Here is a 14,256-nt window from a genome sequence, read left to right as displayed (position 1 = left end):
ATCAGAGGCTAATGAGTCCTCAGAATGTAACAATATGCATCTGGTGTGACAAAGGTCTTTTGTGCTAAGAAATTGTTCCCAGGGATATGTCCATAGTAGTTAGCATCCGTTGTATTCGTGGTTGTCTGCAAATAATTTCATTGTGTCATTTGAAATAGTAATATGTGCTCATCAAACCAAAGGAGAAAAGTAATTTTGATTTTTATCGCCTCTACGTGTCTTTTCAACAATGATAGGTGGTGTTGATTTCAACTGTCACACAAAACTTTTCAAGCCATCATTTCAAGTTAAGACATGTCACTCGTAGCAACTGGCAAAAAGGAATTCGATAATAAACATTTTCTTGTGGGCAGTCAACAACGATGATGCATGCAGGCATGCAGCATGCAGGCTTAGATTTCCACTCCACACAGAAGTTTCCATTAAGTTATTTCCGTTTCAGACATATGCAAATCGCGCTACAGCTAGTCTGAGCAGATGTTTAATGTGTATTTGTGGTTAGAAAACAATGATAGGTGCTGGATTCAAATCCCAGTAAAGGTACAAAATACTTTCTCAACATCTCAGATTCGCATCTAGCTATATTTGGATATGTAATGTATTATTGCCCTTAGTTAACAATCCTATTACTTGCTGGGTTTGAATCATCTAACACAAAACTTTATGCTATGTCATTTCAACATTTGCACACACATGCTTACATGTGGCCAAAATGATATTTAAGATCTTTCATACTTACTTAAGAGACAATAGTTGCTTAATTGTAATACAAATGTCTTAGTCATGTAATTTCAAGTTAAGTTTCTGGAATGTCATTTATTGCAATAAACTTGAGTTTACAAGTGTTGAAGACTGTCACCTGATTATACCAGGTTTCGTGATATTTACATTATCGTGACATTAGTCTGATTGTGGACTCAGTATTACAGATCAATTTCTTCAAGTAGTGTCTCGTAGTAACCATTTTGTAGAGTGAAATGCCCGTACTGAAAAGAGATCGGAGGGACTGTAAGACTGTAACATTATGTGGGTGCATACAATTTAGGTGGAGTGGAATTCAGGCCGTTGGTATAGATTTGATGGTGATAATACCTGAGCTGTGACCACTCCAGTAATTCTGTAATTGAGTTTTTGCAAATGTATGTACCTTCTGGCTGCACTTTGTTTTGAACTACATGTTGTATCTGGTCATTCATTTGTATTAACGGGAGCCCTGTCCCCATATGTGGCACATGTCATCCATATAGTTGCCAGTGTGTGGATGGTCCCTCAGCAGTGCTGGCCATAGGGAGGCACCCCCACATCCCCACGAGGAAACACCAGCCAGCTCACACCCTGCCTTTCTCTGTATGTGCAGCGCACCAGTCGTTACGGAGCTGAGTACCACAACCAGAACCACCACCACCTCCGCCGCTGCCGCCACCTCTGCCAGCGCACCTCGCCAGAGACCTGCTGCTGCGCAGCCCACGACTACTCAACCTGATGAGGCCACTGTCTCTCAAATGCGGTGAGTTCCCTCAACACACACACACACACACACACACACACACACACACCATTATAAGGTAGATCAGACATAAATACTCAAAAGCATCAGAACATACATTCATGGGTGGTATCCTCAGGACTAGATCATAGTATCATGGGAGAGAGGTTAATTAAGAATAGGTTGGTAGAGAAAATAGCTATTGTCAACAGTTCAGTGACTTATTCTCATCAAGATCAGCAAACCAATGCCAGCTTGTCAGGGAGTGGTCCACCTTGGTTGCCCCACTGCTGTAACAGCCAGTCCCAGTAACCACAGACATGCGAAACAGAAACTCTGCCTCCTGTTGACAAAGTGTCTGTCTGTGTGAGCAACAGATTTACAGTGCCATGAGCACCCAGAATCCACTGTCATTTGTGGTATGCATTCCTCTGTCTTTCCCTTCAGTTTTTAACCTCAACAACTACCTCTAGTGCCACAGCAGTTATTCCCTGATGCCTTCAAATATAACTTACTATGCTGACCCTCGTACTTGTCACAGTTTTCCACATAACACAATATCCTCACCTGTTGTGCAGAGACGTTCCACAGTTCTGTAATGAGTTCACCTAGTTTAAACATCCTTCTATAGCACCAAATTTGGAATGCTTAGATTCCCCTCTTGTTTTTTTTCCATAATCCACGATTAATTTTTATGCAGTACTGTGCTCCAAACATACATTAAGGGACATCCAATACAAATTCAGGCCTATCCTTGGTATTAGTAACTTTGTTTTACAATGAATCTCCTGCTTTCCCATGCAACATTACTCCTTATAACAACCACGCTCTGTCCCTCAGTGTAAATTAGCTTCATGTGTAATAGTCACTACAAGCAGTCTACTGCGTGGTCCTTAATTCCGATGTAAACATTGCCACCAATGTTATTTCTGCTACTCGGCAATACTTTCCTCTTTCTTCCATTCATTAATCCTGATTTAGTGTTCATTCAACTATTTATTACATTCATCAACTCTGGTGATTCATTCAGACTTTCAGTGAACACAGAAATATCACCAGTGAATTTTATTAAACAAAATCATTTTCACCTTCAGTTTTAATTAAATTCCTGGAAGTTTCTTCAATTCCACCAATGATTCTTCAGTGTTCATCTGAACATTTGTGGAGACTACCTGCATCATTATCTTTAATCATCTTTGATTCAGAGTACCAATTCTTGTTGATTATTGCTCATATTCTATGTTATCTGCTGTACCATATACGTACCTTTTAGAGAAAAAAAATTCACTGTTTCATGCTGTCAAATGTCATGTAAAGATGTACAAATCCAATAAATATCTCTTGATTTTTCTCACACATTCCTGCCACTATAAGGTTGAAGGTCAAGTTGTCCTCCCTGGATCCATTACTCCAAATTTAGCATCCTCAAACAGATCATCAGCTTTGTCTTCCATTCTTCTGGATGTTGTTATTTTTGTCAGTAAGTTGGATTCATGAGCTGTTTGGCTCATTGTGCGTAAGCTATCACATTTACCAGCTCTATGAAAGATTGATCCTCAACAGAATAGAGAAGATCGTTGACTCGAAGCTAATTCCACACCAAGCAGGCTTTAGACCTGGAAAGTCCTGTACCAGTCAAATTCTAGCATTGACGGAACATATCGAGGATGGGTTTGAGAATAAACTAATCACTGGGCTGGCACTAGTCGACCTAAGTTCCGCCTATGATACAGTACATCACCGTACACTACTGCATAAAATCTACGAGACCCTGAAAGACTACCACCTAGTCAAGATAATCGAATCCCTGCTCCAAAATAGACAGTTCTTCGTAATGCTTGATGGGAAAAAAAGTCGATGGCGGAATCAGAAAAATGGGCTCACCCAAGGGAGCATGTTGGCGCCAATCCTATTCAACATATATACAAATGACCAACCAACTCCAGACAAAACCAAAACTTTTGTATATGCAGACGACCTGGCAATAACAGTTCAAGGCAACAGGTTTGAGGCCATGGAGGAGAAACTAGAAACCGCCCTTTCTATAATGTCAACCTACTGCAAAAAGAATTCTCTAAAACCCAACCCCTCCAAAACTCAAGTGAGTGCATTCCATCTGAACTCGAGGCAGGCAAAGTACAGGCTCAATGTTACCTGGGATGGGACATTACTAGAACACACAGACACTCCAACCTACCTTGGCGTCGTGCTGGACAGAACATTGACATACAAATATCATTGCGAAAAAACACGCAAAAAAGTAGCACGAAATTCCCTAATAAGAAAGCTGTCCAACAGCAAATGGGGTGCCAAACCTACCGTGGTCAGAACTTCAGCGCAAGCTTTGTGCTTCTCAACTGCCGAATATGCCTGCCCGGTATGGTGCAGATCCGCCCACGCAAAAAAGGTAGATATTAGCCTGAATGAAACATGCAGGATAGTGACAGGCTGCATGAAACCAACCCCCATAGAAAATCTTTACAGGGCCGCAGGTTTCACAAACCCTGACTCACGTAGGAAAGACCATGAACATACCGAGAAGCTAAAACAAACCTTTGATGCTCGTCACTCAATATTTGGCCTAGAGTGTGGCCCCAGCAGACTCAAATCCAGACGCCGTTTCCTAAGTTGCGCCTTAGATGAGCCCCCCATCTACTATCCACTAAGAGAGGACCCACCAAGCGGCGTCTCTGGTGATTGGAAAACATGGAGAATGCTTAACCGCATCAGAACTGGGGTGGCTCCTGTGAAATCTAATCTGATCAAATGGGGTTTGTTGGACGAAAATGACGACAAATGCGACTGCGGCACTCGACAGGACATGGAACATCTCCTACAATGCCCAGCCTGCCCACACAGATGCACCCTCGACGATCTATGGCTGGCTAAAGAAGAAGCATTGGACATTGCCCAATATTGGGCAAACAAATTGTAGTTTCCGGACACGAAAAAGTAAAAAGTAAGTTGGAGCTCCCAATAACTAATAAACCCCTCCCCCCGTGTGCCTGCTCGGACCTTGCTGAAGGAGCAGCCACATGTCCACTCACAGGCAGGGCGGGCGGTGCCACACGGCCAGCCTCCACATTTACACTCCGCCTCGTGCGCCGCGAACGCCGCTGAACCCGCCACTCCCCTTGGGGAGAGGGTGGCCCAGCCATGCCCGGTACCCGCGAGGATGTCTCGACAGCAGGGACAGTGGCTGACGCATGTGTTACACCTGGGGTGTACCTTGCGACGCACCAGACTCCCCACTGCCGCTACATTCCGAGGCAGCAGCCTGAAGACGGCTGACCGCGGCCATCAACACGCTCAGCTGTTCGCGGACAGTGGCCAGCTCCCACTGCGTCCGTACACAGCAGTCACACATCCTATCCGTCCTAAGAAATCAATTTACTGTAGAGTTAATCAACTTTTAACTAGACTGCTAATTCACTAAAGGCGGCTGATAGTTGACTTAACTGTGGTTACTAGACACTTCTTGTAGAAAACAATAAAAAAGCACTACCTGTCTAAGGACTGTATTGAAAACACTAGCACTACTGGCACTATGGCTGACTAAAGGGACTCTTGAGATCAGTTATGGTCCTGAATGGTGGTTACAAAATTAATGGTGCGCGTTCTTGCTGGAGAGTGAAAATGATAATGCATTAGGTGACTGGCCCGTATCGAACTACGGTGGGTAGAGACAGAACAAGTATTCAAACTGTCCGTGAATATAGCGACATCGTAGCTGCGGCACATGTTGTCACGCTCGAGTGCGCCGTAATGTCGCTCGATTTCGGGAATGCTTTCGATAGGGTGAGTCACCAGTGCTTTCTTGAAACAATGACCGTACTGGATTTTCTGCAATATTTTGTCAAGGTAATTGGTATAATGTTGAAGAACAGCAGTTTGCAAATCATGATGAGTGAGTGGTCAGCTAACAAGGCAGCTCGCACTCAAGAGTTGTGTGCGGCGAGAGGTGGTCCTGTGTGGAGGGCCTCGTTCGCCACTGCCGCTGAGGCCCTGCTAGCCGCTCTGCAGAAACAGCTACGAGGGCTGTACGCATGCACACACACACACACATATCGCCAGAATATCGTGTGTAGGCCATACACACGTGACGGGGGTCTCGTGATCTCCGGCGAGAGCGAGTCGCAGAAGGCATTGCAGGTCACCAGCAAATACCAACTTGCATCAGGTTCAAAGCTAAGCAACACTAAACCACACGTGATGAATGTGGGTTGCGGAATATCTTTGCGAAACTCGCGAGACCTCAGTCCAAGTTCTGGCTCTGGACTACAGGTCTAACGTAAATCGTACTGCAGCTGCAAACTCTAAGAAAGTGCTTGCCAGCGTGCCAGTTGGAGTCAAAGAACATAGAGAAGGCTTGACGACATCCAAAGGCCACACTTTGCACATATGTAGATCGTCTCTAAAGTCAACTGTGTGGCACATGTTTTACCCATAACAGGTGAAACAGCAGCAAGATTTCTGTCAGCTTTGCGCCATTTTGTAACTCGTGGTAATATTTTTAGGATAAAGTTTGACACGTTGACCATCTCGGGCGGAAACGGGGGGAATTAAATATCGCCGACTTTGGGAGAAAGTGAGAAACTATATTCGTGTGTGCCACACACGAGATGCGGAAGAAGACACACACGGCCCTCACGCCGCACTTACCAGACGAAATTACTCCCACTGTCTGGAATCCACCCACAGATGTACGGCACGTCGCCAATGGCTTTTATCATTTTGAACAATTTTGATTCGAACTCAGTTATACTCAAACCAGAGTTGGCCGTCGAATATGGTAAAAGTCAAGAACATGTACGTGGAATTAATGAGAAGCAAAAGCGGAAACGTGACTGTACAAAAGTAGCCGCACTACAGCTGGAGGGCCACCTGCACGAACATCGGCACCCCTCACCTACCAACAAGTGTGAAAACTACTCGGTAGAGGGCACTGAACAGGAAAGTAGCAACCAAAGAGAAACTTGAGGCAGTCTACCTGAGTGGTCGGCAGCACGTGAGAGAATTACGACCTGATAGCAGGCGAGGTTCGTACGCGCTCAAGTGAAGGACATCTGGTGAGTTATCAGACAGTTGTTAGCCACAATAACACGAACTCTACTCCCAATACCTTGCCTTCCAATTTTTTTGAATCGTAGCGACGTGCCGCGTGATTAAAGGAATGCTGTAAACTGGCTAAGAGGACAGACAACGTACCACCTGCCAGCAGAGGGAAACGAGACGGGCGGGCGCTGGGTGGGTCGCCGCACGCACGCCGGGCGCAAGCGGACCACGGGGCGGCGTGTGCGTCGCTGAGGAGGAAAACTGCGAGAGGAACTTCGCAACATGTTTCAGTACATACAGTTACGTGGAACAGTGTGCAAAGTGAACAGAAAAAGGCGTAAACGCAAGAACATCATAATGAATCGTCCTTAAGCTCTTTTGTGTTAAACGGTGTTTCTTACTGACATTTATTTTTAAGGAAACAGAAATCTAATTTAAAATACTTAGCTCAGAAGCACTCTATTTTGTGTTGAAGGAATCTCGGAGGAAAAGCTGGTCCTCACGACAGAACACGTGGTACTTTTTAGTGCACTTCATTTCACTTCGTTCCGTATGTCAAAAATCCTTTTAACCAGAAGCGACTGCACTGATTTCTGCTGTTCTGCGTTACATTCATCGTCACCCGCTGTATCAGGAATCGCAGCACGGAGCTTCCAGCGCGTGCAGTACTCAGGGATGGCAGAAGACCAACTTGCCAAACGAGCTTCGGGAACCGAGTCATTGGGCGAGTTACAAGATGTTGAGAAATAAATCGGAAAGCAAACCATCGTGAACACGGAACTTGGAAGGCGTCGCTCTCAGCTGAGTTAGTTTGTGTGCAAACACGGTCTTTCAGATGAAGTGCTAAAAATAAAAAAAATTAGAAATAAAAAAAAATAAAAAAAATATGCGCGAAAATAGCGCAGCGACTCGGTGACAGGTATGGGGGAGGCGTCGTGGCCAGACCTCGGAATGGTTAAAAAATTAAATGAAAGAAAAGGGGTTAAGGGCGCGAGTTTCTAGTCTGCATGTACTGGATTCGAATACCGCAACTAGCATGAATTTTAATTCTTGGTAATAGTTGCTAGTTAGGAAAAAGTTGAAATGATTCTTGCTACATATGCTGAAGGTCTGGGTTCGTTTCTCACATCCGGCAATCATTTTTAACAAGCATAAGCAGCATCTCTCCCACCTCTGGTAGCCTGGAGGAGAGTCGCTACAGGTTGGGCCCTGACAGAGGCGGACGTCACGCCGGGTCGAAACTCTGTCACCAGTCACCTTTCTTAAGCGATATCTTTTTAAATCGTTGAGCCAATTGCTGTACAAGGCCGCAGCGCACTTGACTCTTACTGTATTGGAGCCTGAGACGTGGAAAATATTGACGATGGACTGGAATTCGAACTCAGACCTCCCTTTTCGTCACGTTTGATCACTTTCAGATGATGCATTTCCACTGCTTCATTGTCTCCACTTGTCTGCAAAGTCATACAGACATTCACAAGAGACACATCCCTGGGTTCGAATCCTGGCATGTCACTTTAAGTTGCAGCATGAGCACAGCAAAATACATGTGAGAAATTATTCTGATTTTACCGATTCCCTGGGCTTTGTTAACAATAATGGTGGTACTGGTTTCGAGTCCCAAGTCAGACGGGCAGCTTTTCGTCCTGTCGTGTCAGTTTGAAACATGACACTCCTAGCTACTGGTGAAAGAGAATAGCACAGTCGAGGTATCTTTGTATGTAGTCAACAACGATGTGTCTAGGGTTCCATTCCTAGTCAGCAGAAAATTTTCATCATTGTATTTAAAATTATGACATGTCCGCATTTCGCTGCTCAACATCTACGCGTGACTAGAGGTCCGTGTCGATAGGTGTTGGTTTCGAATGCCCATTACACAAAACACTTTCGTCTCCTGGTTTTACTTTGTCATCTCATTGCTGGTTAAAAATGACGATTTCTGACGTTTCATTGTGCTTAGTTAACCATCCGATCAAGTGCTGCGTTCGAATCTCCGGGAAACACAAAACTTTATGGCAGATCATTTCAAGTTTCAAGTTGCACACTCTTTGTTACTTGTGTCTGAAACCATACTTGAGATATTTCTTCTTTACTTGTTACATTCCATTCCCAGATAGTAGCGCAGTAAGAAAACTTTCGTCGTGTCATTTAAAAGAGGATGCTGCTTTCTGAGGTTTCATTTATTACAATAATTTTGAATATGCAAGCGTAATGGCTGTGTAGCGTCCAATAACACGTTTTCTGGTATTTGCATTATCGAAGTGTCAGTTTGCATGTAAACCGATAATCACACGAGCAGTTGTCTCTTGTGGCCTCATGCAGTGAACATTTTGTACAGGCAAAGACTGTACCGAAAACAGAGCAGAGGAACAATGTTATGAGGATTGATTACAAATCAGGCGAAACACAATTCAGATGGTTCCGTAAAGTTTCTGGCGTGCAGCCGCATAAATTCGGCCTCTTCTCCTAATATTTCGGCCGGACACCGTCCCGCCATCTCCAGAGTGAGTGGTGGTGAGTGACGCTGCCGCACTTGGTCCGTCCTTTTAAACCCGAGGACCGAACCACTGAATTTATGCGGCTGCGCGCCAGAAACTTTATGGAACAGTCCTTACGCCGCAAGAACATTAAGATGGACGACAACTGAGATCGTTCAGATGATTTTGAGCATGATAGCACATGTTAAATACATGTGCGTATGCTATGAGGCCATAAAATGTGACACACACACTCAGTTTTTTTATGGGGTGGTGTTGCCGATTTGGTGTTTATCTCTCACATGTTTTGAATAAATTGTTGTCTGTGTGTCAGAAAGTTTCAGTGTTTGGTGAGGCTGAATGAAGAAAATTGCCGTTATCTGCAGTGAAATTTTTTTTGCCTGCATACCAGGAAAGTGTCTGTTTGAAAACCAGGAGATGGGATTCTTCTTGTGTGTGACGTGTGGCAGTGAAGCTGCAGACAGAGACCAGTATTAGCTGCAAGAAGCCATCCCGAGAGCAAAGGAGCTGACTTGCAGGAATGAGTGTGACAAAATGTGGTAGTGAAATTCTTTCAGAGGTTGTATAGTGCTATTTGTAATGGACGATTAAAGAAGATTTTCTTATGAGGGGGATAGAAACGATTTACTATAATTCAATACATATACACAACTGCACACTGTTTTGTACTGTGGGAGGGGGAATACGGTAGGTTTGTTTCGGGACAGATTTGTATTCACAACAGGTTTCCTCAAGTGGCTGTTTTCCTCATTCTGTGTGTTGTGTGTTTGTAGCAGAGAGTGGCAGTTTGTGTGTTTTGTGCAGGAGCCTCTCTGCTAAGAAGAGGGGCTGGAGGCTGGTCCAGGCGGCTGAGCAGGGGGCAGTGGCGGAGCTGAGGGCGCTGATCGCCGCAGGGGACGACGTGGGGGCGAGGGGCGGGTGGAGGGGGTGGACCGCCCTGCACTGGGCAGCAGCCAGGGGAGACGTCGAGGCGGCGAGGCTGCTGGTGGGGGCGGGGGCGGCGGTGGACGCCAGGGATGATGATGGGTGGACGCCGCTGCATTACGCGGCAGCCAATGGCCGCGCAGAAGTGGCGGCAGCGCTGCTCGTCGCGGGGGCCGACAGGGGGGCCACAAATGGTGATGGGCGGACAGCGCTGGACCTCGCCAGGCGGTACAACAGGAGGCGGCTGTTGGAGATGCTGTCATGAGGCAGACAGTCCAGCGAACTCTGTGCAAAAAAACAGGAACTGAAAGAATTTGTACGAGAGCAATATTCATAATTTTTTAAATAAAGATCCAAAAAACTCAATCCCATTGTAACTCACGAATTTCACCCCTCCTGGAGTAGCATGCAGCACACAAATACTCTAAGCAACGTTGTAGCAAAACCCAGACAACTCCAGATAACAGCAAAATAATTCAGGTAACAACGGACAATCCTCCTCTCAACAAAAATGTCTCGAGTACACTTCCAGACTAAACTAGGCAAAAGTCAACAGTTCACTGTGAACAATCACAACTGCTGTGTAATATCTGATCGCTGAAAAGTATTTCACACCAGTCTACAAGGTGCTGCATCAGACTATTCTAATTTGCTGCATACCGAGATTAACGCTGTATCACTTCTATCACCAGAATTCTCGCTCCTGATATCAGACTCAATTTACTTCTCCATATTCAGCAAACATTCTACTCTACCGTACCTGTTGTGTTTAATAACAACGACATAGTAGTAGCAGTATTCACACTACATAATGCGACTATCATCTGGAACCATACAGTCAGTCCACATTTAACTAAACACAATCACACCACAACATGACACGCATACAAAATGTGATGGAAATCCTCTGTATCTGGTACTGTTGTCACTACTTGACGTAAAATATTGTAACAAGCAAAGTAATTCTAGTTATATTGGAGACAGAACACTGAGGCCCGAGTTTCAGCACACGAAAGCAATTTCGCAACGACGCACACGAGTCTCGACACTCACCGGTCACAACGGCACAGCTGAGACGGTGACACAAGTCGTGGAGCTACAGGTAATAAAATTACACTTACTTTGACTCATACATCGAGTAAATAAGTGTAGTGGAGAGTGCACGCCTGTCAACTCAGTTGCTGTCACCTCACTTCATTCCCTGTGGCCGTGCTGCGGCCGCAGCTGATGCAGCTCGCCGCTCCCTGCCAGTCCGTGGCTCCTGCCACAACTGTCAGCGGCCTCTCTGCTTGTGAGGCGCCAGCAGGCAAACGGCAGAACAGTCCGTAAGGCCGCCACTCACACTTCACTCACAAAGAGTACTGACAAGGCGCAGAAGAAATGCTCAGACACAACATTGCATTCACGAATCTTTTCAATAGTAAAATTTCTTCTCAGAGACCCTCGTTGTTCACGTCTACACTGTAGCAAGATTCGTCGTTTCCCACAAGCTCTTGGACCGGAGAATCGTGTTCGCTTACGTAGTTCCACGGGAAACGGAATGTGTCCGTGTTGCACGTCGCTGCACATTGTACAGTCAAGTTCCCTACACCTGTGTAATAACGTGGCAAACATTTAACTGAAAACTGTTCCTCGAGCTCTGGTTTAAATCGTCCCCTGCTGCTTCATCAACAAAGCGTTTTCTTCTGCCTTGCCGTTTCTCTCCGTCATCAATCATTACATTCACTTCAGGTGATATTCAAATATTTTCTGCTACTTCGCAAATTCCTGCATAAATAGTATCCCAACATTTCTCAGCTGATTTAATTCTTCCGCGAGACTGTTGTTCATACTAGTTTAAACATAGGTTTCTCTGGTTTGAAGTAAAACTTTCCATATGTTTATTGTGGCTAATAATTTCAAATACTTCTGAATGCTCCTTAGTTCAATGTGTTGCTCCCGCAGTCCAGGTTATTAGCAAGTTCAACCGCCCATTGTAATCCTGGCAAATCCTCGGCAAATGGATGCGTGGCACCTACCCACACAGACCCTCTCGTTGCCGATATTTTCTTTTTAAAACTTTCCATAGCTGCCACTTTTAATTTAAACGAGTTTCTTAGAAACAGCAGTTGTACTGGAGACAGAGGAGAAACGTCATGCGGAAGTATCGCAGTTAACTCGAGTGCTTCTTTTTGCCGCATCTTCCCCACATGTGGCACATGTAAGCTGACGTTTCGTTGCTCTGTGTGCAACTATGACTTCCATATCAGACACAGTCTTACACACTTCCGTCGTGATATTAAACGCTCTTAGTGGAGGTAACAGAGAGCCAAGTTATGCATCTCGCCGAAAGTTCGGGACGCGCCTGGCGCCCCCCACCTGGTGTTGCCTGCTACTGCGGCTCACTGGAACGGTACAGCACGCCACAGCAGAGGGGAAACAGCCCAGAACTCCGTCCCATTTCCTTGCATCGTCAAACACGCCGGAATTCACTGCTCATATCGCTCTACAACCGGACGCCAAATAGTCTGAAACGTGGTCCTGTTTAAACTCGTGTTTGTAAATGTCTGGTTGGTATCTCAGAAATTGGTAAAATTTATTTTGATTTGTAAATAGGTTAATCTCAGAGCAGGGCAGCAGAACTGTTTTAAAATTAAATTTTGAGCGTTTAAGTATGTGAAGCACACGCTACACGATGCGAAATCCAGACTAGCCAGCACGTCAAACAACTCGCCTGCGAGAGAGCATGGCGTATTCAATGAAACTTACAAATGCTATTTGTTGACACAGCTTAAAATGTTGGCCCTGAATTTTATAATGTTTATCTTTAGCCTTGCAAACAATCACTGAACCAGCAGTTTTACGGTAATTACAGAGCAAATGAACATAAAATTTTACACATCCGACTTTGTGTTAAAACTCTTTGGAAATTCACAAGGTAACACATTTCTCAAATTATTTAGCCATTTGAAACCTCTGAAATGATGTATTTTCTCAGATATATCCTGACAATTACACTATGTGACACTGGGCATGAACTTTGATGGTAATTAAATTCGCTGGCTTACCTGTGCAACCTATTTACTATTAAGATAATGATAGAACTGTCAAGAACCAAATTCCATTTATCGTACCTGCTAGCTATATGCAATGCAAGGCGGTATCTTATCGCGTTTCATAATTGTGTTTCTGCAGCGCACAACACGCAAGTAAGCAAACACATTCATAAAGGTAAAGAATGAAAAAAGAGGAATTGAAGTTAACGACTGATAAATGAGGAAAAAGAGCAAGTATAATTATGCTTCACTAAGCCACAACAGGAACACACCCTTTCATGAATTACTCACAGCCACACATGTCAGCACACTCACTGGTGCGACGCGCTTACATACTACGAGTGAAATACTTAAAACGACTCACCACGCAGGAACTGGAGAATTTATTGTGATTTCGTGTGCTGCATTGATAGCTACAGTACTGTGCTATAATGCAAAACACATTGTCCACCTTGGCACCATGATTGTTATATCGTTTAATATTTGAAATATTTTGTGGTATGTTATTTTTGGAGTAATTTCTACATTTCGTGTTTTTACTGATACGTCTGTGGTTGACAGCCTCCAGCTGTTCCAGCACAATATGTCTCCAGAACTGAGTCTGAATGCAGTGCTGCACGACCCAGACCGTACATGAGAAAATCATTACGAAATATTATCAGCCCTGTATATGTTTACTTACAGCTGTACAGTAAAGGCTGATATTAGGAAAAATACTTTGTTTTTCTCGCATCTCCAGTTATAGAACAGTTCTTACAGGTAGCGACAATCTGTAGGAGACTAGAGAACAATCAGGTGAAGAAAGGTTCAACCGTAATTTCGTAACTGTAATGTAATTCAAATGACGCAACGGATATCTGATTGTGCAAAAAAATGTCTTAGAGCTGAAGTGGAAAAATAATTAACATAATCGGCGTTGAGCGCACCGCCTTCGAAGAAAATGGAAAAATCTACAAAGTAATGGAGCTAAACAACTACAAATATTCCTGAGTTTAGTTTTAGACGTCTTTCCTTTGGAAGATTCTTAAAATACAACGTTGTGTGTGTCTGTTTTCACCTCTGCAACTGGATGAAGCGCAGAAAACTGGAGGTTGTACCATAACTAAACTGCGGAACATCATTTCTCAGCGGTTCTATAATTACGTGTTTTGTGATGCTAAATCCAAATTTCGTGTTTGGTGCATTGTAGGAGATCGGCTTCACAACGAAAGATCCAGAAAGCCTCAAAATTTTCACTCTCTTCTTAGATTTTCGTCCG

General features: G+C 44.3%; 1 protein-coding gene across 1 annotated transcript in view; it reads left to right on the top strand.

Annotated features, from left to right (window-relative positions):
- LOC126212690 (cortactin-binding protein 2-like) overlaps positions 1–10,228 on the top strand; it is a 101,724-nt gene extending 91,496 nt beyond the window's left edge. The window contains exons 8-9 of the mRNA XM_049940106.1: positions 1,358–1,507; positions 9,844–10,228. Coding sequence (XP_049796063.1) covers positions 1,358–1,507; positions 9,844–10,228 — 535 coding nt within the window. The remainder of the gene's footprint in view (positions 1–1,357; positions 1,508–9,843) is intronic.
- The last annotated feature ends 4,028 nt before the right edge of the window (positions 10,229–14,256 follow it).

The sequence above is a fragment of the Schistocerca nitens genome, chromosome 11 (genome assembly GCF_023898315.1).
Source record: "Schistocerca nitens isolate TAMUIC-IGC-003100 chromosome 11, iqSchNite1.1, whole genome shotgun sequence".
NCBI classification, from domain to species: domain Eukaryota; kingdom Metazoa; phylum Arthropoda; class Insecta; order Orthoptera; family Acrididae; genus Schistocerca; species Schistocerca nitens.
The sequence above is the reverse complement of the archived record's forward strand: the minus strand, read 5'-3'. Positions and strand labels throughout refer to the sequence as shown.